We start from the raw sequence: 27,713 nt of genomic DNA, 5'->3' as shown, positions 1-27,713 counted from the left end.
TCATTAGGCCAGGAGATCAGAGCTGTAACATTAGGCCAGGAGATTAGAGCTGTATTATTAGGCCAGTAGATTAGAGTTGTATATTAGGCCAGGAGATCAGAGCTGTATAATTCGGCCAGGAGATCAGAGCTGTGTCATTAGACCAGGAGATCAGAGCTGTAACATTAGGCCAGGAGATTAGAGCTGTATTATTAGGCCAGGAGATAAGAGCTGTAACATTAGGCCATGAGATTAGAGCTGTATCATTAGGCCAGGAGATCAGAGCTGTAACATTAGGCCAGGAGATTAGAGCTGTATCATTAGGCCAGGAGATCAGAGCTGTACCATTAGGCCAGGAGATCAGAGCTGTGTCATTAGACCAGGAGATCAGAGCTGTATCATTAGACCAGGAGATCAGAGCTGTAACATTAGGCCAGGAGATCAGAGCTGTAACATTAGACCAGGAGATTAGAGCTGTAACATTAGACCAGGAGATCAGAGCTGTAACATTAGGCCAGGAGATTAGAGCTGTATCATTAGACCAGGAGATCAGAGATGTATCATTAGACCAGGAGATCAGAGCTGTATCATTAGGCCAGGAGATCAGAGCTGTAATATTAGGCTAGGACATTATAGCTGTATCATTAGACCAGGAGATCAGATCTTTATGCTATACATCTCGCAAGCTGAGAAATCTTCTCTAAGCTATTGTGGGGCGTGTTTTTCTTTCCTTTGAGTGTTACTGCCTGCTTATGATTGGTTAGCATCATACAGGGAGAAGAAGTGCACTCCCCCAGTGATAACTGTGACTGATAACACCCACTTAGACTAAAAAAGTTAACTCATTAGATTACAAATACTTTCTTTGATTGCTAATATCTCATTAACGGAGAAATTAAAAATGAAACAAAGACATTTTATTGTGCTCTGCAGCCGCTATTTATATCATGTGTCAGGTTCAACATGAAATATATGGTGAAAGGTCCTCTTTACGTTTCATATAGACAAGGAATCCTAGCTGTCGCTGCGTGGAGCATTTAGAAATGACATGCTGATATTAACAAGTTGTAGAATAAAATTTAAACGTTGTTGCTCATATTAAACAAAGGTTTATTTTCGTTCTTCACCTGTTCCTCACCATTTCTGAGATGTCTGTTTGTTAGTGTTGATTTGACCCAGCCATAGGGTTGGTTAAAGACAGGCCTTGTATATACCTTGTATATATTTAGCAAGCGATGGGTCCGAGTTGGATAGTCATGACCTAAACAAAGTCTTCAAATTAGTGAAGGCTTCAAGCACATAATAAAGTACAAGGTCTTTTAGTAAAATCAAATTAACTCAACAACTATAAACGTCATATGAGCAATTTTCAGTTTCCCTATGGTGAGTGCAGCACTGATCCTTATTAACATATCTATCACTACTTGTAGGGCAGTGAAAAGCACAACACTTTATATGTTTATAACATTTGTGATTATGCCCTTTATGCCCAGGTTTAAGGGCGTACAGTCCAGTGTTCTGCACGGAAGTGACTACGTCTTCCATCATAACGGGACACTGGAAGTCCCAGTGGCACAGAAAGATAGCAGTGGCACGTACACGTGTGTAGCAAGAAACAAATTGGGTACAGACCAAAAAATCATTACGCTTGAAATTAAAGGTAAGAGTTACACATCAGGTAATGTATACACTGGGCCTTCAACTATGTTGTCACGTTTCTCATTAATATTCTGTTTTATTTCTAGATCCAACCATGATAATCTCCCAACCTGAATACAGGGTTGTGCAGCGATACGGTAATGCTTTCTTTGAATGCAGATTCAAGCACGATCCTACGTTAGTAGCGGAGGTGATGTGGCTGCGGAATAACAGTGAACTGCCGGTTGATGAAAGGTATTTTCGGCATTTTTGAAGCTCTATAATAGCATGCTCTTTGTTTGCCTTTTTCATTGCCTTAAAAATGACATTCTATAGTAATTTTGGCTAGATGTATTATGTAATGTTTCCTCGTATACAGATATGCACACATCCATACATTATACACTACTGGGTTTTAACACAGTTCATAGAAGCTGTCTTACGATTCACAGATACACTTTTGAGAAAGAGCGGCTGATGATCAGGAACATCACTGAGAAGGATAAAGGCATGTACACTTGTGTGGCAAAAACTACGCTGGACCGGGTTTCAGCTAGTGCAGAACTTTCTGTTGTTGGTAAGATATTTATTTTTAGTGAACTGATTTGCTTATCCCCTTGATTTGTTTGACAGCACAGCCTTTCTTTAGCTACAGGTAACATGTGCTGTGTTTATGTGACTTTCCAATATATTAAAGTGATGGCATATTGCTAAGACTGTTGGTTCCCTTCTTTCTTTTCTGAGAATGGAGAGGTCACATCGCTGCTTAAAGAGTACTTTTAGTATATATTTACCCATCCTTAAATGTCATGCAGATCACTGGACAACTAGGTCATGAGACCCCACTGTTCGGTTAAAAATGTTCTCAAGCATGGCTCAGCTGCGCTCCTGCATTAGCGAGTACACTGCATGCTGTCTGGGTTTATAGACTTCTTATTGAGCTCAGTACTTCTGCCAGATGAGAAGTGTACTCTAGATTGTTTTTTCGCACTATCGGTGAGGGTCTGAGGAGCACAGGACCGCATCCTCACTGATGTGCAGGACACTTAAAGCAATGGATAGATAAAAAAGATAGGTGCTGTTTAAGAGTTGCATCCTCTTCACTGTCTATCCTTGCACAACATCACAACTTTCTACTTGCTGTGCAGGGAATTTTCACATGGCCCCATTAATGTGAAGTGGGCCACGATGAAGTTTCCTGTACAGCCAATTGCTGAAAACTGAAATAATATTTCTGATTGGTTATCTTGCCCCAACATATCCAGCATAGCACTATACTGCCATCGATCACATTGGTCCCCATCCCCAAAGGGGAACCCATCCTGAATCCATATGTCCACAGGCTGGGTCGGACTGGCCCACCGGAGAACCTGAGGATTCTCCGGTGGGCCCAGGCACTGACACCTGCTGATATACAGGTCCAGCAGCTGCCTAGATTCACCGCTGCTCCAGGGCCCCCCAGCCAGTGGCGTGTCGCTAATTGCGGCACAGCATGCAGCTGCTATGGGGCCCGTGAGTCAAGGGGTCCACCCGGTGCCATCCCTAATGCCCCATTGGCGTGGAGAGGGGTGAATATTCATTTCACTGTAATAGCTGGCAGTGATAGCCGCAGGCTGCGGCTAACATACCACATGTAAAGCCGGGCTGCATCGGATGTGGAGGGGTCCTGCAGGCGACTACCACTGAGGACAATCTGGCCTGTTTATCCAGCCTCAAGGCCCCAGGGGGGTCCCTGGCCAGATTGCCCTCGTGCGGCGGGCAGGGAGCGTGCCTGCAACTCCGCTGCCTACAGGAGAAAATGTCAGCGGAGCTGCAGGTATCCGTCCTTCTTTCTGCCTGGCGCTTCCTGTCTGATACAGGAGTGCGACTGGATGTCATCATTCAGCACGCGGCTGTGCTGGAGAGGAAGCTGCCGGCAACGAAGATGCTGCTGGGGAACGGACAAAGAGGTGAGTGGTGCTGTGTGTGTGTGTGTGTGTATCTGCGGGGGAATATGCAGAGAGATGTGTGTGTGTGTGTGTGTGTATGTGTAGGTGGTGGAGTGGGCAATGATGCCAGTGATGGAAAGAACGATGGGGGTGGAGGCAATGATGGAGGTGGTGGAAAGTGCAATGATGAGGATAGTGGGCGAGAAGGCAATGAAGGAGGCTGTGGAAAGGGCAATGATGGGGGTGGTGGGTGAGAAGGCAGTGATGAAGGTGGTGATGAGGACAATGATGGGGTGGAGGGGGAGAACAATGATGGAGGTGGTAGAGATGGTTAAGAGGGGAGCTACATTATATTGTATGAGGGGGGCTACATTATATTCTTTGGGGCTGCATTATACTTTATGAGGGGGCTGCATTATACTATATGAGGGCTGCATTATATTCTATGAGGGGCAGCATTATATTCTATGAGGGGGCTACCCCATCCCCTGCTATATAATTACGACATCTACTACCTTATATTATTCCCTGATATTATCGCGTTTTACCGCACAATCGGTGGTCTTGTATTTATTTCTATGTAGCTACTTAGTGGGCCCCAAGAATGATTTTCTCTGGTGGGCCCAAGGTACTCCAGTCCGACGCTGTCCACAGGTGTAAACCGCATCTTTGACAAGTGACACAAAGGTGTGGTGTACTGTGAAGGGTTTATCACCAAGAGATTATCATTGCTGGACTTGTCCAGCAAGGCCCCCTCCTGTGATAAGTACCAAACTAGACTTTGTACATACAGAGCCTGGTGTGGGCGGGGTTAGCTTTCTTAGCTCTGCATCATTCTAAATCTAAAAGCTCTGATTGTGGATGGGGGTTGCCTTTACGAGACCACCAATTTAAGTTTCAGAGTTTTGATTGTCTAAGAATTAAAGCCCATAAATTGACACTTGTCAGAATAGTCCAGAAGGTCAATGTATAAGCTCTTTCCATCTTCACATGTCAGATATAAAGCTTAAGTACATATTTAACAAATGCCAAGTTAATTGAGCACCTATGCTAGCAAATGTTTAGCTTTTATATGGCCTTTAAGACTTCCATGGGTCTCATGTAGAAAAAACTAGCAGAGCTAAAAAATGGAGGAGCTACCCTCTGCAACAAATCATTTAAAGGGAATCTGCCACCAGGTTTTTGATACCTAACTTGAGGGCAGCATGATGCAGAGGCAGAGAGCCTGATTCCAGAAATGTTACATTTACAGGGCTGCTTTGTTTAGTTTATGTAAAATTACTGTTTCATCAGCAGGTGATTATCACTGGAGGACTAGCAAACCTGCTGCCAGGTAGTCAGGCATATTCATGAGCTCTGTATAGCCCCGCCCCCACCACTGATTGGCACTTTCTATGTACACTGTATATGGGCAGGAGTGTGCCAATCAGTGTTGTGGGCAGGGTTACACAGCCCAGCATTCAGAGAACTGGTAGATCTGCAGCAGATAAAACAGGGATTTCAGAACAAGGGCTGGGTATATTACTGAACGTTTGTTGTTTCTGACAAGTGTTTGACCCTTTATACATTACAGGGTCCATGTAAATGTGTTCTCGTATCCCAAAAGTACTCTGGATGGCACACATGACAGGAAAAGTGTACAAGAGTTTGGAGGGAGATTTCATAGTTATAGGACAAATACATTTAAAAGTTCAATGTGTATTTTTATGGACTAGTCGGTGTACATGTAATGCTGCTTGTAATGTCCTTGTGTGAATATTATAAGGTAATGTCCTTGTGTGAATATTATAAATCTGGATGAAGGGACACTGGAGTAGGGACCGGAAATGGCCAGACACATCACTGCTTCCAATTTTCATTCTCTGTTTGAGAAATAAAATGTGGAATATAATTTACTTTTCAATAGAACAGTTTTGTCTCTGAATGACTGATGTATATGAATACATTTAGTGGTGTAAAACTTATTTTTTTAGAACACCTGCAAATATAAAAGGGGTTGTCTGAGAAAAAAATAAAAGGCCATTGAATAGCTATTCACTGCAGGTGTAAGACCTGATGACCAATTATTATTTCCAGGGGAAGCCACCTTTAGCTCAATGTGAAACTTTACATGCTGACCATTCTAATAAATTGCTGACCATGTAATGCATGGACATGCTGGTTCCACTATAATGGGAAGGAACTACCCCATTCTGTGGCAGCTTTGTTTCCTAATTAGAGGGTATTTGTCAGCAGGATTGCTGTGTGACTTCAACCAAAGAAGCTGTCAGACAAGCAGGAGGAGGGGGTGCTGGGTTAGGAATAGAGCTGGAGTGACATAGGCTTGGAAGAGCTTTCACATGCCGAAAGCACTTCAGTCTCATATTGGTTCAAATGATGAGTTCTCGGTAATAGACGAATGGACTGTTTAGGAAAAGGTGATGCTAAATTTGTCTTTGAAAGAACTACACTTTAGTACAAATAATTTAAGGGGTTAAATACTGCTGACAGATTTCCTTTAAACACATGGACCTGGCTTGACATCAGGAGACAACCCCTTTTAAAGGCTGTCGTTAAACACTGTGATTTCTGCACACTGTCACTTTAATAAGGTAAAATTCATGTTGTGTATGGATGATGTTCTCACTCTACCCTTCACAAATGTTTGCTACAATGCCAGATACCTCAGTATCTTCTTGCCTTTGGATTCAAAAGACAGAGACTAATGAAATTATATTGATTAAGTTGTCACTCGTGTAGTCACCAGTATGAAGATTTATACCCAAGGCTATTCAGCCTGAGAAATGATGAGTCAGTGAGTTATAAGCAAAATCAATAGAGATCTAAGAAGTGGCAATACATTTCTAGTTTTATTTATTTGGTCAGTTAAGATTTTTCCCTGAGGTATATATATATATGTATATATATATATATATATATATATATATATATATATATATATATATATATATATATATATACTTAGACCAAGGCCACGCTTAGAACTTTTGTAGCACGAATGATTGATTTTAAAGGGAACCTGTCATCTGATTGAATCTGCCCAAACTATAGGCAGCATGAATCCGAGCTTGGCTGTATGCTTGTTTTATATACTTTATATATACTTTAAAGATCTACACTCCCTGACAGAAGTTATGTCACTTATCCATCTTATGTAAATACCTGACGTTAAATTCATCCATTGGTTCTATAAATTATTCTTTTGAAAGCTGAAACCCTCCAAAAAAATAAATTGGCATCAATGCAGAAATATTGATCAGTTAATGGACACAGAATGGTCAGATTTTGGCAAGACAAAAGTTTTGTCGCCTGGTTAAATAATGCACCCAATCCTAGTTTACATCCTCACCTGTGCTCAGTAAATGATCGGTTGATTAGTGTGTGTGTGTGTGTGTGTGTGTGTGTGTGTGTGTGTGTGTGTGTGTGTGTGTAAAAAGAAACCCAGCACCCCAGACCTTCACTTTAACTGCATCTTGCGCTCTGACAACATGCCAAAAATCCACCCTGCGACCAAAGCCTGGATTATCAAGAGGCTGAAGACCAGATCCACTGCAGAGGTGGCTGGCACCTTTAATGTGTCTCAGCGTCAAGTACAAAGAATTAAAAAAAGATTTGAAGAGACTGGAGATGTGTTTGACAAGCCCAGGTCTGACAGACCCCGCAAGACAACTGCTCAGGAGGAACGTTTGTTGGTTAGAAAATCCAAACCAAGCCCCTCTTCCACTGCAGCAAAGCTCGATCAGGCCTGGTCACTTCAAGTCCTTGTGTTAACTAGAACAGTTTGTAGGATTCTGTCTCGAAATTGTCACGCTGCAGCAATGCAGGTATGTGCAGACTCCACGAGGGAGAGAAAAAGAGGTCACACTTGCCGCAGCCCAGTGCACGCTGCACTGCGCCACCAGATGGCGACAGAGAGTGGTTAAAACAAGCCATGTTAGTAACGGTCGGTAAGCGTATAGTTTAAAGGGGAAAACAGAACTCGTGGTCAAAACACAAGCCGAGGATCAGAACCAGCCAGGAGCAAAGGTACCAGAGATGGGAGACAGAGAACAGAGTCAGAGTAAGTCAAAAGGTCAAAAAGCCAGACAGACATGTGGTAACAAAGACGGAAAACAGGAGACGAAGTCAGAGTTCTAGCCGAGTCACAAAAGGAGGGGATACACACTAGGTCAGGTACAGGAGACAGGTCAGGTACAGGTAAGGGAGGTCAGAGGCAAAAGGAACACTGGGGTTTCACAGGTTAGCAGTCCCATCAAGCCCAAAACTATCACTGACACAAGCTGCCAGCAAGAGCACCAAGAAATAGCCACTCCCAAATCAAAGAGAGGCAGAAATAGTTAACCCCACCATGATTAGGCTGGAGTAGGAGAAACAAAGCAAACTCCGACCCGGATCATGACAGAAATGGCCTCCATGGTCGAACCAGTGCCCAGAAGCCAGCACTAAACAAAAGGCAAATAAAAAGACGTGTGGCATTTTGCAAAGTCCCACAGCCTGCTAAACAGATGGACGCTGGAAAAGTGGCAGAAGGTGGATTTCTCTGATAAATCTTCAGTAGAATTACACCACAGCCGCCACAAATACTGCAGAAGATCTACTGGAGCCCGTATGGATCCAAAATACACCCAGAAAACAGTTAAATTTGGTGGTGGAAAGATCATGGCCTGGGGTCACATTCAGTATGCGGGTGTGCAAAACATTTGCAAGTTGGAAGGCAATATCAATAGCCTAAAATATCAGGAAGTATTAGCTACCTCCTATATTCCAAATCATAAAAGGGGTCAAATTCTGCAGCAGGATGGTGCTCCATCTCATACATTCATCTCTACAACAAAGTTCCTCCAGGCAAAAAAGATCAAGGTGCTCAAGGACTGGCCAGCCCAGTCACTAGAAATGAACATCATTGAGCATGTTTGCGGTAGGATGAAAGAGGAAGCTTGGAAGACCAAACCAAAGAATCTAGATGAACTCTGGGAGGCATGTAAGACTGCATTCTTTGCTATTCCTGATGACTTCATTAATAAATGGTATGAATCATTGTTGAACCGCATGGATGCAGTCCTTCAAGCTCATGGAAGTCACACAAAATATTAAATATGACTAATAGCATCACAACTTCATTCACCAATGTTATGCAACATATATTTGTATTTTAAGTTAAATATTTGTTTGAACATCACATTACTTTCCGTGGGTGACAAAACTTTTGTCTTGCCAAAATCTGACCATTCTGTGTCCATTAACTGATCAAGATTTCTGCATTGATGCCAATTTATTTTCTTAACCTAAAACACATTTCGGAGGGTTTCAGCTTTCAAAAGAATAATTTATACAACCAACGGATGAATTTAATGTCAGGTTATAAGCTTTTATTTACATAATATCGATAAGCGACATAACTTCTGTCAGGGAGTGTAACTGCAGAGCAGGCTAGACTGGACCGATACTGATCCAGCCGGCTATTCCCAGCACTGCTGCAGGTGTTTAACTCCTTCATGTACATAAACACCTGTCAATCACCTGCAGCAGCGCTGGGAAGAGTCAGTCAAATGCTGCGCTGGACTAGTTTCATCTCCAGCTATGGTCCTTGGCCAGATGGTTACAATATATTTTCTCTGAAACTTGTGTGTGTTTCATAGAAAATTATACCCAGCTGAAATTGCACAGCCAGGCTCCGATTCACGCCGCCTGAAATTTGGGCAGCATTAATCAGATGCTAGTTTATCTTTAAAGAGGGTCTTTCCACAATTGGAAAAAATACTATTCTGGAACATATCCTCTTAGAACTCTCCATTATGTCATAGCACTGCAATGTTCTTCCTATAAATTGAAAACAGTATACTCTCAGCACTGATTGGACAATGTCACAGTGCGTATGTGCACACCACCAGCCTGTAATACCCAGTTACCAATCTATTCATACATTTCTTGGCGTAATAACAGAGGAACAGCACAATGAAGAGTTTTATATACCGTAACTGTTATATTATGGGGAATATAATTATTTACATAAGGGACATAAAGGGACTTATCACAAATGTTTTGGGGGTTTCATTAACTATTGATTGACAGGTGCAGCCCTCAAGATATTCCTTTGGATCGCAGTTGCTGCCGAATAGTTAAAGGGGTATTCCCATCTCCAAGATCCTATCCATATATGTAGTTGATGTAATAATAATGATATTATCAAATACCTTCTATTGGAAATGTAGTATACAGTGGTTCTTCTCATTCGCTATGTCGGTTACCCCATGTAGGACATTGTAGTAGCTTAGGTATCCATGGTTACAATCACTCATATGGTGACAGTTAGCTGTTAGTGGTTATAACCATGGATACCTAAGCTACTGCTATGCCATACACATGGGGTAAGCAATATAGCGAATCAGAAGAACTATACTGTATTTCTAATTGGAGCTATTTGCTAATATTATTATTATTACACTACTACATATTCTCATAGAATCTTGGAGATGAGAATACCCCTTTAAACTCAATCAATAGGACTACAAAAAGTCACAGTGTAGCCTAGGACTTATTCCAGGCTACAGAATAGTTCCACAAGACTAATATAGTAATCATAGCCTTACCCAAATATATTATATAGACAGGAGTTTCAAGAAAGAGGAACCAACTATATATATTGTATATTTATATCTCCTATAAACCCTCCATTGATCTGCCTGATCATTATAAAGCAATCATTGTTTATTACTAACATGTTGTTAATATCCCTTACAGAACCTACTCAACCACCTCCAGTAAAGACGGGTAATCTGGCAACCCTATCCATATATACACTGACACACGTCACACTCCCTCCATGTGCATCTTCCATGGATGGTTCTGCTGCATGAATGTTTCCAACCTTAGAGGAACACTCCATGCCAATCTCATGCATTGATATGACCAGTACAGGGGCTGTCTATCATGGAGTCCACCAACCCTAACAAGAGAATATATGATCCATGAACATTTCCCCCAGGTCCTGTACTGTTCACAGCAGTGTATCAGTTTTGGCTATAGTGTTTCTTTAATTTACATGCGTATGTTAAAGGGGAACTATACTTTTCACAAAGTGCATGTGGTGTAGTCCTATTGGCAAAGGAGGCGTAAATCAGGAGTTTAAATAACACACATTTAAAAGCCTCGGTTATGGGTGCTCAGACTATTACAATGAGATGAAATGCCTGTAACATCCCAAATTGTTCCCACATATTGGACTACATAATTTCAAATGAGAGCTAATAATTCCCCTTTATCTTGGACAGTTGGTATTTTTTTGTTATATGCTGGTTATTATTGTGCATGGCCTATGCTGCAGCCAATTTCACCTTTTTAAAAAAAAAAAGTATTCATTGTATGTAGGCATTTTTAGTTCTAGTGGGAGTGATGTAGTACTTGTGTTTACTGAAATGTTTTGTGTATTAGATGTGTGGTGGAAGTGTTCCTGGTCATAGTAATGTGTTTGCTGTCATCAGAGGGTTACAAGCGCTCAAGCCTAGTTCAGTATCTTGAGATGGAAAGGTGCTCCCCTTCATCTAATAAATCTAATAAAGTGATGATATTTTACTGGTCAATTGGACCACCCACTGGTCATTTAGATAAACACTTAAAAGGTTATTCCCTTCTTCGTAGATGGATAATCTCAAATAGTACTTTTTAGTAATTTACTCCTTATTAAAATTTCCCATAATTCTTGAGATATTAGCACTTTTCTTTTGTTTACAGCTCATTGCCTAGGAAACCGACCCCCACTGTTTTCCTTGTCAGCACTGCACTGATGCTGTCTGGGATTAGGAGGTAACAGCGCTCTCCAGCGAACTTAACCAACTTCAGACAGTGCTTACAAGCTAGAAAACAACTTGTACACACTGTGTATGTTCTGCGGTCTGTCTCCAAGGAAACGAGATGTAAACAAAAGAAAAGAGAAAAGTAAATTGTGAATATATCAAGAACAGATGAAAATTTTAATACACAGTAAATTGCAAAATATACCTTTTTTTTTTTTTAAAAATCGGAATAACCCCTTAAAGACTGTCAAAGGGCAACAGTACACAATCAGCATTGCAGCCCCATCATTCTCCGGATCAGTGAGGGCCAAGAAGTTGATTGTCCTAAGATTGAAAGATGACTGCATATTCTAGTGATATGTCACTAGTTTATTAGATGGGGATACCCATTTAAGATTAACTGCTATTCTGTGCCCTATTGTGTGCCCTGTAGTGAAGAAATGTCAGGTTATTTTACCTTAATTAACAAATGGGCTGAAAACATTCTTTTTTCTATGGCTGCTCTATCATCTGTTATAGGAGGATGCATTTTATTTGTTTTCATTTTATCCTACTCTATAGAAAATCTATGCTTATATCCTGGCATCATGCATCCTTGATTTCCACTGCCGTCATGTGTAATTGTATTTTCAGCTGCATGTCAATACATTTACGTCTTGCTCCACATGAACTAACAGAATGGCCTCAAAGATCTGGTTGGTTGCATATCTCAGAGCTGCAGAGGAGTACAATTTGCTTCACATAATAGAACTTTTGACTTTCAGATCGTCCAGATCCACCATTTGATTTAGAATTGACGGATCGGCTTCTTAGAAGTGTGCAGCTCTCTTGGGTGCCAGGGGATGATAATAACAGCCCCATTACAGGTAACAGAGCATACATGAATGTATATACATAGCTCGCATTTAAGGAAATCTGTCACCTGGTTTCTGCTGCCTAATCGGAGAGCAGCATAATATAGTGTCAGAGCCCCTGATTTCAGCGATGTGTCACTTACTGGTCTGCTTAGTGTAGTTTTGATAAAATTCCAGTTTTATCAGCAGGATATTATCACTAGAAGGAAAAGAAGGGGTCCATCCAGTTTCAAAAAAAGTTTCTTTATTGGAACAGTTTAAAATTTATTGTTAAAAGTGAGGGAGGCACTCGCAACCTGACGCGTTTCTGGCACAGCTCAGCTGTTAGGGCTAGCGGAACGCACCAAATAATAAGACAGATAGAGTATGGTGCGTTCGCAGCCCGGGGTCCACCGTGCAGAGATGGAACCTGCTGCCAAGTAATGACGGACTATATGGCGGTACTCATAAGTATACACACGTGGGTTAAACTTCACCCAGCGTGAAGGAAGCGATCCTGTTGCGTCACAGGATCGCGGTACCGCACATAGAGGGCGAGCAAGTAGTCAGCGAACTCAACCCCAACTAGGATTGAAGTCCGATTAGACCCTTGCTGGCACAACACCGCAACTGGGTGTGTAAGAAAGCTCAATAACAATATTAGGGCACAAGAGTGCATGCGGTGCCGCACTGACGAACGCCACTAACCACCCAGGCTTGGGTAAGGAAAGCACAGAGGAAGTGCACGGCGCCGTACTGGCGGTCACAGCAACTGGACGCTGTAATGTGTGATTAGTGCTGTAGGATAAGTCGGGCGCTAGATAGCAACCATACACCTTCCGCGAACAGACATTCAATAGGGAAGGGGTATCCAAGGACGACTTGCACTCACAACAAACACACGTAAGCAAATGTACACTAGCGCATGGCCGTGCGGTCATGCGCAGTTTATATAGTTGCAGCACAGGAAGTGGCCACAGAAACTTTGCCCTTCCAAGACCTGCCAAGAGGACCAATGGAATGTGCTGCAGAGCCTGAGCACATGACCCTCGATCTCCAACGGGAGATCTTGCCCTGGGCATGCTCAGTGTGTGCAGACAAGGACTTAGTCCCAGAGAAGTCCGCTCGCTGCTGACCAGCACTGGCTTTAATGGCAGAAGCTGAAGAAGCAGCAGTAACTCTCTGTACAGAGTGAGACTGAGCAAGACGCTGGGACCGACGTCCCTGCTGAGCAGACTCCACTGCAGCTGGATAAGAATGGGAGACCGCAGCGGAGATGGCTCGAGATTCCCCCTGTGCAGAAGCGGGAACTCGAGACCTAACATTACCCCCCCTCCTAGGGCCCCCCCTCCTTGGGCCTCGCTACGCTCGAAGGCAGCAATGAGCTGTGGGGCCCGAATGTTTTCAGCAGGCTCCCATGACCTGTCCTCTGGGCCATAACCCTTCCAATCCACCAGATAGAACTTTTTGCCGCGTACCACCTTGCACCCCAAAATAGAGTTCACCTCGTAATCGTCCGTAGACGAACCCAATGTCCCGGCAGATGACTCGGAAAACCGGGACATGTATACGGGTTTCAAGAGGGACACATGAAAGGTGTCGTGATAACCAAGCGTGGAGGAAGAGCCAAACGGTAGACCACAGGATTAACCCGTTCGAGAACCTTGAAGGGACCCAAGTAGCGAGGAGCAAACTTAGTGGACTCAACTCGCAGCCTGATGTTACGGGCGGAGAGCCACAACAAGTCGCCAGGAGCAAAGGTCGGAGCGGGGCGTCGATGAACATCGGCGGAGGACCTCATTCTCTCCTTGGAGGCTCGAATGGCATCCTGCGTGCGGTCCCAAATGTCCCGTGCCTCCACAGCCCAGTCTGCCACCCTGGAGTCAGCAGAAGACACAGGCATGGGCACAGGAACACGCGGATGCTGGCCGTAATTTAGGAGGAATGGAGTCTGACCGGTGGAGTCGGCTACGGCATTGTTAAGTGCAAACTCTGCCCACGGTAGCAAGGATGCCCAGTCATCCTGCCTGGCAGAAACAAAATGTCGTAAATATGTGACCAAGGTCTGGTTGGCCCTCTCTACCAACCCATTCGTCTCGGGATGATATGCCGAAGAGAGATTCAACTCAATACTGAGTAGACGACAAAGCTCTCTCCAGAATCGAGACGCAAACTGGGGACCCCGGTCACTAACAATTTTGTCTGGCATACCGTGTAGGCGAAAGATATGCTTGACGAACAAGACAGCCAACGCCCGTGCAGAAGGTAGCCGTGGAAGAGGCACCAAGTGCACCATTTTGGAAAAATGGTCGGTGATCACCCAGATAATGGTGCAGTTACGAGACTTGGGTAAGCCCACCACAAAGTCCATCCCGACCATCTCCCAGGGCCTGTCCGCCCCTGGCAGAGGATAAAGCAAACCAGCTGGCCGTTGCCGAGGAGTCTTGTTCTTGGCGCAAGAGACACACGCCCGAACATACTCTGTGACATCACGAGCCATATGCGGCCACCAGTATGTCCTCGCCAGTAACTCAGATGTCCTTTTGGTACCAAAATGTCCACCCACACTGGACGAGTGTGCCCAAGAGAGAACCTCCGGTCGCAAGCTGGATGGTACAAAAGTCTTGCCCGGAGGCACAGACTCTAGCGAAGCCGGGGCCATAGTTCTCAAGCTCTTGGTGGGGACAATAAGCCGAGGCTCCTCCTCCTCCTCCGCAGATGACACAACGGAGCGAGAGAGAGCGTCGGCCCGAATGTTCTTCTCCCCAGAAAGAAAATGGAGGGTGAAATGAAACCGGGAGAAGAATAAGGACCATCTGGCCTGGCGAGAATTCAACTGCTGGGCTGTCTGCAGGTACACCAAATTTTTATGGTCTGTGAAGACTTGGAAGGGAAAACGTGCTCCCTCCAAGAGATGTCTCCACTCCGAGAAAGCCAACTTCATGGCTAGCAACTCCCTGTCCCCGATGGAATAGTTCCTCTCTGCTGGTGAGAAGGTCTTGGAGAAAAAGAAGCAAGGATGCTTCCGACCTTGAGCATCCTTTTGGAAGAGGACTGCTCCAGCACCAACAGAAGAGGCAACCACATCCATGATAAATGGCTTATCAACATCGGGGCGATGTAGGATGGGAGCGCTAGCGAAGTGTGACTTTATAGAGTTAAAGGCCTTGGAGACCTCCTCAGACCACAATTTGGGATTCGCCCCCTTCTTGGTGAGGGCAACCAAGGGAGCTACCAAAGTTGAGAAGTGCGGAATGAACTGGCGATTATAATTAATGAACCCCATAAAGCGCTGCACCGCTTTAAGAGAATGGGGTTCCTGCCAGTCCATCACAGCCTGTAGTTTGGCAGGATCCATAGCCAATCCCTGGGCAGAGATGATGTAGCCTAGGAAAGGTAAGGACTCCTGCTCAAACATACACTTCTCCAACTTGGCATAGAGGGAGTTTGCCCGTAGGAGGTCGAAGACTTTGCAAACATCTCTCCGGTGGGAGTCAATATCTGGAGAGTAGATGAGAATATCATCCAGATAGACTACGACCGAGGTGGAAAGCATATCCTGGAAGATATCGTTCACAAAGTCTTGGAAAACGGCTGGGGCATTACAGAGCCCGAAGGGCATCACCAGATATTCATAGTGCCCATCCCTGGTGTTAAAAGCCGTCTTCCATTCGTCCCCCTCACGGATGCGAATCAGGTTGTAAGCACCCCGCAGATCTAGTTTAGTAAATACCCTTGCTCCCCGAAGCCTATCGAAGAGCTCAGATATCAAGGGCAAAGGATACTTTTTTTTAACGGTGATAGCGTTAAGACCCCTGTAGTCTATGCATGGACGCAATTCCCCATTCTTCTTCTGCACGAAGAAGAACCCTGCCCCAGCAGGTGACACTGACTTCCTAATGAATCCTCTTGCCAGATTTTCCTGGATGTACTGTGACATTGCCTCTGTCTCCGGGAGAGATAATAGATAGACTCGACCCCGGGGAGGCTCAGCACCAGGCAAGAGATCAATAGGTCAGTCATAGGGGCGATGGGGCGGAAGGATCTCCGCCGCCTTTTTGGAGAGCACGTCTGCATAAGACCAATACTGCTTGGGGAGAGAGGAAAGATCTGCGGTTACCTCTGTAGTAGCAACCTGAACGCACTCCCTCTGACACCTACCCCCACAAGATTCGCCCCATCCCAGGATTCTGCCAGTGGACCACTCGATATGAGGAGAGTGGTACCGTAGCCAAGGTATTCCCAACAGGACCTCATCAATTCCCTCAGGAATGACGAGCAGAGATATAATCTCCTGATGAGATGGCGACATGGACAGAGTAAAAGGGATGGTCTGGTGTGTTATCTGTGAGGGCAGTGTCGACCCATTCACCACTCGTACCGTTACTGGTTGAGCTAGCATAACCAGGGGTATTGCGTGACGTTGGGTGAAGGCAGAAGACATAAAATTGCCCTCCGCCCCAGAATCCACGCAGAGCTCTACCGAGTGGGAGAATGAGCCTATAGTAATTGTCCCCTTAAAGGACAATTTAGAGGCAAACGTCGCCGTGTCTAGTGTACCTCCACCTACTACCACTAGACGCTGACGTTTCCTCGACCGCTGAGAACATCTTGTGGCTAGATGTCCTGACTGCTGGCAAACATGACAGACCTTGAGTGCACAAGCGGTCCGGGACTTAGATCCCGCTTGTGACACTTCCCTGGCCTCATGTGACTCAGGAACCAGGACCGGAGATTCCAGAGGTTTGGCGAAGGTAGGAGCCAGCCGAAACCTCTGCCTACACTGGGCTCGCTCTAACCTCCGCTCATTAAAACGGAGGTCAATTCGAGTGGAGACAGTTATTAACTCCTCCAGTGTGGCAGGAATCTCCCTAGTGGCCAGAGCGTCCTTAACGTGGTCAGCCAGGCCCCTCCAAAATATGGGGATAAGAGCTTTATCCGACCAATCCAGCTCAGAAGCTAAAGTGCGGAATTGGACGGCAAAATGACTGACCAAGGACTCACCCTGAGTTAATGCCAGCAGTTGGAGCGCAGTATCATGGGTGACTTGAGGTCCTAAAAAGACCTGTTTCAGAGTGCTCAGAAACAGCGGAGCACTCTGCACCACATGATCGCCACGCTCCCACAGCGGCGTAGCCCATTCCAACGCCCTGTCCGACAAGAGAGACACTATAAATCCCACCTTAGCCCGCTCTGTGGGAAAACGTGCAGCCAGGAGCTCGAGGTGAATAGAGCACTGACTCACAAATCCCCTACAAAATTTGCTATCACCAGAAAATTTTTCTGGCAGCGGGAGGCGAGAAAATGTCGGAGCAGGGGTGGCAATGGACAGGGTTGCTGCAGCCACGCTAGCAGCCTGTACAGCAACTGCGGTAACATCCACAGCTGAGGTTGCGCTCTCAAGAGCCGCCAACCTACCCTCCAGCTGCTGGATATACCGCAAGGATTGCTGTTTGTCCGTCATTACTAGCCAGACCCTGGCGCTAGTGTAATGTTAGGGCTAGCGGAACGCACCAAATAATAAGACAGATAGAGTATGGTGCGTTCGCAGCCCGGGGTCCACCGTGCAGAGATGGAACCTGCTGCCAAGTAATGACGGACTATATGGCGGTACTCATAAGTATACACACGTGGGTTAAACTTCACCCAGCGTGAAGGAAGCGATCCTGTTGCATCACAGGATCGCGGTACCGCACATAGAGGGCGAGCAAGTAGTCAGCGAACTCAACCCCAACTAGGATTGAAGTCCGATTAGACCCTTGCTGGCACAACACCGCAACTGGGTGTGTAAGAAAGCTCAATAACAATATTAGGGCACAAGAGTGCATGCGGTGCCGCACTGACGAACGCCACTAACCACCCAGGCTTGGGTAAGGAAAGCACAGAGGAAGTGCACGGCGCCGTACTGGCGGTCACAGCAACTGGACGCTGTAATGTGTGATTAGTGCTGTAGGATAAGTCGGGCGCTAGATAGCAACCATACACCTTCCGCGAACAGACATTCAATAGGGAAGGGGTATCCAAGGACGACTTGCACTCACAACAAACACACGTAAGCAAATGTACACTAGCGCATGGCCGTGCGGTCATGCGCAGTTTATATAGTTGCAGCACAGGAAGTGGCCACAGAAACTTTGCCCTTCCAAGACCTGCCAAGAGGACCAATGGAATGTGCTGCAGAGCCTGAGCACATTACCCTCGATCTCCAACGGGAGATCTTGCCCTGGGCATGCTCAGTGTGTGCAGACAAGGACTTAGTCCCAGAGAAGTCCGCTCGCTGCTGACCAGCACTGGCTTTAATGGCAGAAGCTGAAGAAGCAGCAGTAATTCTCTGTACAGAGTGAGACTGAGCAAGACGCTGGGACCGACGTCCCTGCTGAGCAGACTCCACTGCGGCTGGATAAGAATGGGAGACCGCAGCGGAGATGGCTCGAGATTCCCCCTGTGCAGAAGCGGGAACTCGAGACCTAACATCAGCACCCTTAGTCGTAGGTGCTGGAAACACCCCTTCATTTTCTTCACTTTCGCTGATATCACCAACAGGTATGCCACTCACCATCTACATTTGTTTGCATCGATTTTGATATAACTTGTGACGTGTCCGACCTTCTCCTTCCGCCCACTCTCTCCCACTGAATATCACTAGAGGACTAGTAAATCCGCTGCCAGGTACTCCTTCATATTCATGAGCTCTGTATAACCCCGCCCCCATTACTGATTGGCAGCTTTCTGTGTACACTGTACATGGGCAGAGACCTGTCAATCACTGATGTGGGAGGGGTTATACCGAGCTCAGCATTCAGAGAACTGGTAGATCTACAGCAGATAAAACAGCTCAGTAAGTGACACATCTTTGGGATCAGGATCTCTCCCCTATATTATATTGCTATCAGATGGGGTGACAAAAGCCTGATGACAGGTTTTCTTTAGGCATATTATACTTTATTCCAGGACTGTTTTTAGTTGTCTTCAGTAAGAATTAGTCTTAGGCTTCCTGTTGCATGTTAGATGAAAATCATCTGCAATCAGATGGTAGTATCTGGTTCCCTTATTCTTTTTTTTTTTTACATCAGAAATGAATTACTTTATTAATTCAGCCAGAACATAAGGATACCATATTCCAAAGATCCTAGCTTACTGTTAACAGATGATGATCAACCAAGTTCACTACAATCAAATAATTCCAAAATAAAATACAAGGATATTGCCCATTATAAAGCAATATAATCTTTTTTTTCAGTAACTTCATCTTGATTTTTTTCTTTTTTAATCTAAAACAAGACCTATTTGTTACATTGTAGAATACAATGACAGACGTTCGCAGTTACTACCAGGAAGCTACAAGGTTTTAGATTACACCAGTTTAGCTATGATATCAGGGCTACTAGATGGGGGATTTTACCTGACTTTGTGTAAAGACACTAAAAGTGGCTTTATATAGCCTGGTTTAGCCTTGTTAAAATGACCCACGATCAGTAATTTTTTACCGAATCACGGGCGTTTAGTAACTTGTTTACACAGGCAGATCGCACAGAATGATGTGCGCTGAATCATCTGTAGTAGGCTACCATTGTACCTTGTAAACAATGATATAATGTGAAAACAAAAAGATAACTTCAACTGTTGAATGAGTGTTTTGCTCATTCATTGTCTGATCTGCTAATTACGGTATGTAAACTGCATAATTCTTGTGAAACGTTTCAAGGAACACTGGTTCATAATAATCTTGCAGTATGAATGCACCTTAGATTGTAGGTTAGACAATTGTCTTTCTTAACCTTTCAACTATTCAGTTATAAAATGATTGCAATAAATGTCTCGTCCTTAGAATTTATCATTGAGCATGAAGATTCAATGCATGAACCGGGAGTATGGCGCGTCCATTCTAAAGTCAGCGGTACACAGGCCACAGCAACTTTGAGCCTCTCTCCATATGTCAACTACTCCTTCCGAGTGATAGCGGTCAATGAAATTGGTCACAGTGACCATAGCCAGTCATCAGAACGCTACATGACAAAAGCGGCAGGTATGTGAGCTGGAATAAAACACATTTATCCTAATGGAAAACAAAGCACACCCTAATAAATATGATGTTTTTCTATCTCAGAGCCTGATACCAATCCCTCAGGTGTAAAGGGTGTCGGTACAGAGCCGGACAACTTGGTGATCACATGGAAAGTAAGTGTAACACTTTTTTATATATATTCTTTATAGTGTATGTTATCAAATATGACTTTTTATCTTTTATCCTGAACCTTGTAGCCTATGAAAGGCTTTGATTCAAATGGACCTGGTCTTCAATACAAAGTGAGCTGGAGGCAGAAAGATTTTGATGAAGATTGGACATCAGTCAATGTAGCAAATGTTTCTAAATATATAGTGTCTGGCACTCCAACCTTTGTACCATACGAAGTAAAGGTTCAAGCTTTAAATGACCTTGGATATGCTCCAGAACCTGCTGTTCTAATAGGACATTCAGGAGAAGATCGTAAGTATCCTAAAAAAAATGTACGTATTAAGTAGTTATAAATTCTGGTATTCTTTCATGCCACGTATTAATTTCTTTTTTCTCCTTCATCAGTTCCAATGGTTGCTCCCGGTAATGTTGAGGTGGATGTCATTAATACTACTTTGGCAAAGGTTCGGTGGGATTCTGTCCCTTTGACGTCTGTTCGAGGTCATCTTCAGGGATATAGGGTATGAGTTTGATCTTATTTGATAATAAAAACATACATAGAGATGTAGTTAGATATGTAGATTGTGGATGTTATTGGTGCATTTTCCTACAAACATTGAAAAATATTTGGTTGAAGAACACATTACGGTACATCCTGTGATTGGCACTGAGTATTTGTAGTTTTTTAAGGTAATAAAAAAAAATTGCAGAATTTCCAATTACAGTCACGGTTCTGCAATTATGCACCAATGGATCTGGACTTATGTTTCATATGCATGAAATACAGTATACAGTGGGGCAAAAAAGTATTTAGTCAGTCAGCAATAGTGCAAGTTCCACCACTTAAAAAGATGAGAGGCGTCTGTAATTTACATCGTAGGTAGACCTCAACTATGGGAGACAAACTGAGAAAAAAAAATCCAGAAAATCACATTGTCTGTTTTTTTATAAATTTTTTTGCATATTATGGTGGAAAATAAGTATTTGGTCAGAAACAAACAATCAAGATTTCTGGCTCTCACAGACCTGTAACTTCTTCTTTAAGAGTCTCCTCTTTCCTCCACTCATTACCTGTAGTAATGACACCTGTTTAAACTTGTTATCAGTATAAAAAGACACCTGTGCACACCCTCAAACAGTCTGACTCCAAACTCCACTATGGTGAAGACCAAAGAGCTGTCAAAGGACACCAGAAACAAAATTGTAGCCCTGCACCAGGCTGGGAAGACTGAATCTGCAATAGCCAACCAGCTTGGAGTGAAGAAATCAACAGTGGGAGCAATAATTAGAAAATGGAAGACATACAAGACCACTGATAATCTCCCTCGATCTGGAGCTCCAAGCAAAATCCCACCCCGTGGGGTCAGAATGATCACAAGAACGGTGAGCAAAAATCCCAGAACCACGCGGGGGGACCTAGTGAATGAACTGCAGAGAGCTGGGACCAATGTAACAAGGCCTACCATAAGTAACACACTACGCCACCATGGACTCAGATCCTGCAGTGCCAGACGTGTCCCACTGCTTAAGCCAGTACATGTCCGGGCCCGTCTGAAGTTTGCTAGAGAGCATTTGGATGATCCAGAGGAGTTTTGGGAGAATGTCCTATGGTCTGATGAAACCAAACTGGAACTGTTTGGTAGAAACACAACTTGTCGTGTTTGGAGGAAAAAGAATACTGAGTTGCATCCATCAAACACCATACCCACTGTAAAGCATGGTGGTGGAAACATCATGCTTTGGGGCTGATTCTCTGCAAAGGGGCCAGGACGACTGATCCGGGTACATGAAAGAATGAATGGGGCCATGTATCGTGAGATTTTGAGTGCAAACCTCCTTCCATCAGCAAGGGCATTGAAGATGAAACGTGGCTGGGTCTTTCAACATGACAATGATCCAAAGCACACCACCAGGGCAATGAAGGAGTGGCTTCATAAGAAGCATTTCAAGGTCCTGGAGTGGCCTAGCCAGTCTCCAGATCTCAACCCTATAGAAAACCTTTGGAGGGAGTTGAAAGTCCGTGTTGCCAAGCAAAAAGCCAAAAACATCACTGCTCTAGAGGAGATCTGCATGGAGGAATGGGCGAACATACCAACAACAGTGTGTGGCAACCTTGTGAAGACTTACAGAAAACGTTTGACCTCTGTCATTGCCAACAAAGGATATATTACAAAGTATTGAGATGAAATTTTGTTTCTGACCAAATACTTATTTTCCACCATAATATGCAAATAAAATGTTAAAAAATCAGACAATGTGATTTTCTGGATTTTTTTTTTCTCAGTTTGTCTCCCATAGTTGAGGTTCACCTATGATGTAAATTACAGACGCCTCTCATCTTTTTAAGTGGTGAAACTTGCACTATTGCTGACTGACTAAATACTTTTTTGCCCCACTGTATATGTTATTGAATTAATATGAGTATAAATTGCCTAAAGAAAAATTCATGGCAAAAGAAAACATGGCCTGTACCTTGTTGACCTATTCATTTCGAGATCCAGCTACACTGTATCCTTGCGTAAACTTTTAGAGTGGCACATAGTGGAGTAGCAGGGGACATAAAACGCTCACCTGATAGATACATTTTTGTCATTAATGTTTTGTAAATGGAACAGTAAAAGCTACATTTATACACCATGTAATCAGGACCGGGACAATGTATTTTGGTGCCCTAGGCAGATGAGGCCAATGATGTTTCCACTCCCAGCAAAGGAATGGGTCATAGAGTAAGGTTACATAACCAATGGTGCCCCCCCATAACACCCAGTGCAAAAGTAACAGGACCCCTAATGCATCCCCATCTGCTGCTAATAACAGAAATGATAACACAGCACTCTGGATAGCCTGGGGATCTACAGGCGGCTGTCTCCTAACATCCCTCTCATACAGCCACTAATCAGGATAACAATTGTCTTCTATAGAGGATTGCATCCAGTGCATCCTACTGCTGGTCAGCATCATGAGTAGTGTTGAGCGATACCGTCCGATATCAAGAAGTATCGGATTGGATCGGCCGATATCCAAGAAATATCGGATATCACCGATACTCGATAGCAATGCAAGTCAATGGGACACAAATGTCGGAATGTAAATAAGTCCTTTCTGTCCTTCTACATCGTGTTCCGGAGGGGGGAAGAGTGTGGGCGGTGCGTGAGCGGACATTGTGCGTGTCTGTGTGTGCGGGCGGGGTCTGTGCGAGCCTGCGGGGATCTGTACGGACGTCTCGGGGCTCTGTGCGTGCCTGCCGGGGCTCTGTGCGTGCCTGCTGGGGCTCTGTGCGTGCCTGCCGGGGCTCTGTGCGTGCCTGCCGGGGCTCTGTGCGTGCCTGCCGGGGCTCTGTGCGTGCCTGCCGGGGCTCTGTGCGTGCCTGCCGGCGCTCTGTGCGGCCTGCCGGGGCTCTGTGCAGGCTTACCGGGGCTCTGTGCGGACTGCTGGGGCTCTGTGCGGGCTTGCCGGGGCTCTGTGCGGGCTTGCCGGGGCTCTGTGCGGGCTTGCCGGGGCTCTGTGCGGGCTTGCCGGGCCTCTGTGCAGGCTGCCGGGGCTCTGTGCGGGCTGCCGGGGGTCTGTGCAGGCATCGTCCGATGGGACTACAAGTCCCATTGGACATTGCCTGTAACAGTGACACTGATTGACACATTAGCCAATGATGGGACAGTAGTAGTCCCATCATCCGGCTAATGTGTTGAATGTTAAAAACAAACAAAAGAAAAAAACATACATACAACATACATACTACATACATTACATACAATACAGACATACAGTACATATATAACATAGAGTACATACTCACCATTCCTTGTCATTTTGATCCCCGAAGCCAGTGTCACCTGTTAAAAGTATTAAAATAACAAACAACCATTATACTCCCTGTCCGCAGAAATCCACGCGTGTCCCACGACGATCTCCCGTGGAGAACGGCAGCATCAGCTGATGCGACCGCTCTCCAGGGGCTTCAGGAACACAATGACGGGAGGAAGGTATCCTTCCACACTGTATTCCTCCACCGCTGTAAAAAATAATAGTCCCTAGTCTCACTTTTGGCATTGCTGTGTGAGAAATTTTCCCACGCAGCAATTGCCATAAAATGAGACTTTGTCCTAAGGTAACCTATCAGTGATACACTGCAGGAGCCATTGTCTCCTGTCAGTGTGTCACTGAGGGTCCTATAGAGCAGTGACATCACCAGATGTCACTGTTCTATAGGGGATATCGTCGTGGGACACTCGTTATTAATTGGACTACGGCGGACAGGTAGTATAGGGTTTATTATTTAAGTTTTTTGCAGGCTCTGAAGTAGGGTAAGTATGGTTAAATGAAGAATATTAAAATACTTATTTCCTAATGTGTGCGTGTTTTATTAACCCTTTATTACTATTGGATTAATAATGGATAGGCGTCTTATTGACGCCTCTCCATTATTAACCCGGCAAGGAGAACTCACTTTCAATATTAAGTGGCACATTGCTGCATGGATGATTCTTTTTTTTTAAATAAAGATGTTTCTCCCTCCTGCTGTCGCCGGTTGGCATCCTGGCAAGTCACCTTTCTCTGCCTATCCGTTATATCAGCCCTGTATCTATTCACGCTCCCCACTAGAATCAACTTTATATTTGAGTTTCGGTGACTGTGTCACTGTAAGCATATAGATATTCTAAGAAGACCCGCATCTCTAAAAATCAGTGTACAAACGAAAAGAATATAATGTAAAATAATGTGAAACAAGTGGAGTAGCCAGTCCACCTGGAGGTTGGTGCACGGGTCCGAGACAGCATCACTCACAGCAGAATAAAAATGAAAAAATACGGCACTCTCAAGGGGATGACAAAATATACAGTAAAAGCACCTTTTATTTTGCAGTAAAAATTAAAATCATCCAATTCATGAAAAAGGGAACAAACTAAAACATTTAAAACATTTCAAACACAATATGCAGTCTTAATCATAGCCTAAAGTAAGTTCCTCGGTCAACATATAAATACTAATGACAGGCCGATTAAAAACTACCATGATGCATGGGTAAGAAATACAAAAAAGACAAAATCAGGTGAGAATTTAACCCCTTCAATCACTGAACAAATTACAACATAAATATGTCAATTTGCAACGGATTCTTAATCACAAGAAATACATCATATGATGGCTACATTAGAAAATCACGGAAGATTACGTTAACTGAGCAGAAATGCAGTAGATCGAAAAATAAATAGTCTTCCTACCTTATAATGAAATAATAAATCTTCTATTCATTGATGACAAGACTCTTGTATCCATTTTAAATATCCAGTACGCTTCCCGACAAAATAATTTGCGGCAGATTTTTTCCTCTTTTCTACATGTTCAGCTTCTCCTGCACTAATACATGCTCCTCATAGATTTCGCAGCATCTCCAAGCTACCTGGTGTTTTATTTAACCTTTCCAAATGTCTTCTTCTCTACACGTGCATTATAGGTTTACTACTGGAAAGCACAGAACAAAACCAACAGAAATCGGAGGCACATAGAAAAGTGGATGCTGCCATTTGCTGGAAATAGAACGCATGGAATGCTTCCTGGTTTGCAGCCCAACACTCACTACTTTCTCAATGTTCGAGTGGTCAATGGAAAAGGCGAAGGTCCTTCTAGCAAAGATAAATACTTTGAAACCCCAGAAGGAGGTAAGAGCGTCTTTTGTAGAAAGTGGGATCTATTGGGGCGATTCATTAAGACTGATGATTCTCTCTCTGGTCTTGATTAGGGGGCATGATGGAGCAAACACTCTTGATTCATTAAGAGGAGTGAGCCACTTAGGCCCGGGGTCACACTTGCGAGTGCAATGCGAAAAACTCGCTCAAGTCTCTCGCATCTATACCCGGCACTGCTGCCGGCACTCGAGACCGGAGCGTTCAACTGCATAGAAATACATGCAGCCGCACACTCTGGTTCTGACTTCCGGCGGCAGTGCCGGGTATTGATGTGAGAGACTCACGCGAGTTTCTCACGTACTCGCAAGTGTGACCCCGGCCTTAAATGGGTTGACCACTACTCAAACAACCTCTATTTCAATTCATATGTTTCCCCCTTATAAAATAACAACACTTATACTCACTTACGGTGCAGTACCAGCGGCACCCTTGTTACATCGCCGGTGGTGAGTAGAAGTGTTGGTATTTTACAAGGGGGAAACAAACGGATTAAGTTGTGGTTGTCCGAGTAGTGGAAAACCCCTTTAATGAATCAGGGGAGGCACATAGTGGCATGCACCTCTGTGCGCATCTTGTCACAAATTTTACTCCAGTCTTTGCTGTAGTAAGATTTGTGGCATAGCGAACATCGTTTCTCATCATGGGTTTCCATGCAACCCCACGTTGTGTGAAAAAAGTACCACTTTTCAAAGCTTTTTTCCTGAACTCTGGTGAAAAAGCTTTGCTGAATCTCTCCCCTATGCATAGAGATGGGTGAACCCGAACACTAAAGAATAGATAAATAATTTTAAATAATTTAAAAAAACAGTGTAAGGTCCCCACCTTTTTTGACAACCAGCCTTGCTAAAGCTCACAGCTGGTGGCTCGTATTCTCATGCTGGTAAGGGGTCATGGATATTGACCCCCCAGCCTAGAAATAGCATCCCCAGGCTGCCCTTAAAAGGCACATCTATTAGATGCGCCAATTCTGGCACTTTGCCCAGCTCTTCTCTCTTGCCATGTGGCAGTGACAAGTGGGGTAATATTTGTGGCGTTGATGTCACCTTTGTATTGTCAGGTGACATTAAGCCCACGGCTTAGTAATGGAGAGGCGTTTATAAGGCACCTATCCATTACTAATCCTATAGTTATATGGTAAATAAAGACACAACCAGAATAAAGTCCTTTATTAGAAATAAAACAAAACACACGTTTACTTTTTTACTTAAAAATAACAAACACAGTTATACTCACCTAAAGCCTAATTCCACTGAATCCCTCATCTACTGTAAGAAAACAAAAATAAAAAACAACAATATCCTATACCTCTCCGTTGTTCTGTCCTACGCCGTAATCCATGTCTGGGGGAAAAGTCGTTTTCAACTTGGATGGTGCCAAGATACCACCGTCCAGGCTTCCAGGCTGAGAACCACTGGTGACTAATGATGAGCGAGTGCGCTCATTACTCGAGTTTTCCGAGCATGCTCGGGTGTTCTCTGAGTATTTGGGGCTTGCTCATAGATTGTTTGTGTCTCCACAGCTGCATGGTTTGCGGCTGTTAGACAACCTGAACACATGCAGGGATTGCCTGTTTGTTACGGAATACCCACATGTATTCAGACTGTCTAGAAGCCACAAATCATGCAGCTGTGGGGACTCAAATGTAATCTACGAGCATGCCCAAAATACTCTGACAACACCTG

General features: G+C 44.3%; 1 protein-coding gene across 19 annotated transcripts in view; it reads left to right on the top strand.

Moving 5' to 3' along the window:
• NRCAM (neuronal cell adhesion molecule) overlaps positions 1 to 27,713 on the top strand; it is a 377,012-nt gene that overhangs the window by 310,372 nt on the left and 38,927 nt on the right. For 10 of the 19 annotated variants that reach the window (XM_069764769.1, XM_069764765.1, XM_069764768.1 and 7 more), the window contains 10 exons: positions 1,473 to 1,639; positions 1,725 to 1,872; positions 2,070 to 2,194; positions 10,287 to 10,316; positions 12,103 to 12,204; positions 20,000 to 20,197; positions 20,279 to 20,349; positions 20,434 to 20,659; positions 20,753 to 20,868; positions 25,800 to 26,004. In XM_069764769.1, coding sequence (XP_069620870.1) covers positions 1,473 to 1,639; positions 1,725 to 1,872; positions 2,070 to 2,194; positions 10,287 to 10,316; positions 12,103 to 12,204; positions 20,000 to 20,197; positions 20,279 to 20,349; positions 20,434 to 20,659; positions 20,753 to 20,868; positions 25,800 to 26,004 — 1,388 coding nt within the window. The remainder of the gene's footprint in view (positions 1 to 1,472; positions 1,640 to 1,724; positions 1,873 to 2,069; positions 2,195 to 10,286; positions 10,317 to 12,102; positions 12,205 to 19,999; positions 20,198 to 20,278; positions 20,350 to 20,433; positions 20,660 to 20,752; positions 20,869 to 25,799; positions 26,005 to 27,713) is intronic. The other 9 variants (XM_069764776.1, XM_069764771.1, XM_069764766.1 and 6 more) reach the window with 1 other exon arrangement.

Source organism: Ranitomeya imitator, chromosome 4 (genome assembly GCF_032444005.1).
Source record: "Ranitomeya imitator isolate aRanImi1 chromosome 4, aRanImi1.pri, whole genome shotgun sequence".
Taxonomy (NCBI): Eukaryota; Metazoa; Chordata; class Amphibia; order Anura; family Dendrobatidae; genus Ranitomeya; species Ranitomeya imitator.
This window is presented reverse-complemented; position numbering and strand designations above follow the sequence as displayed.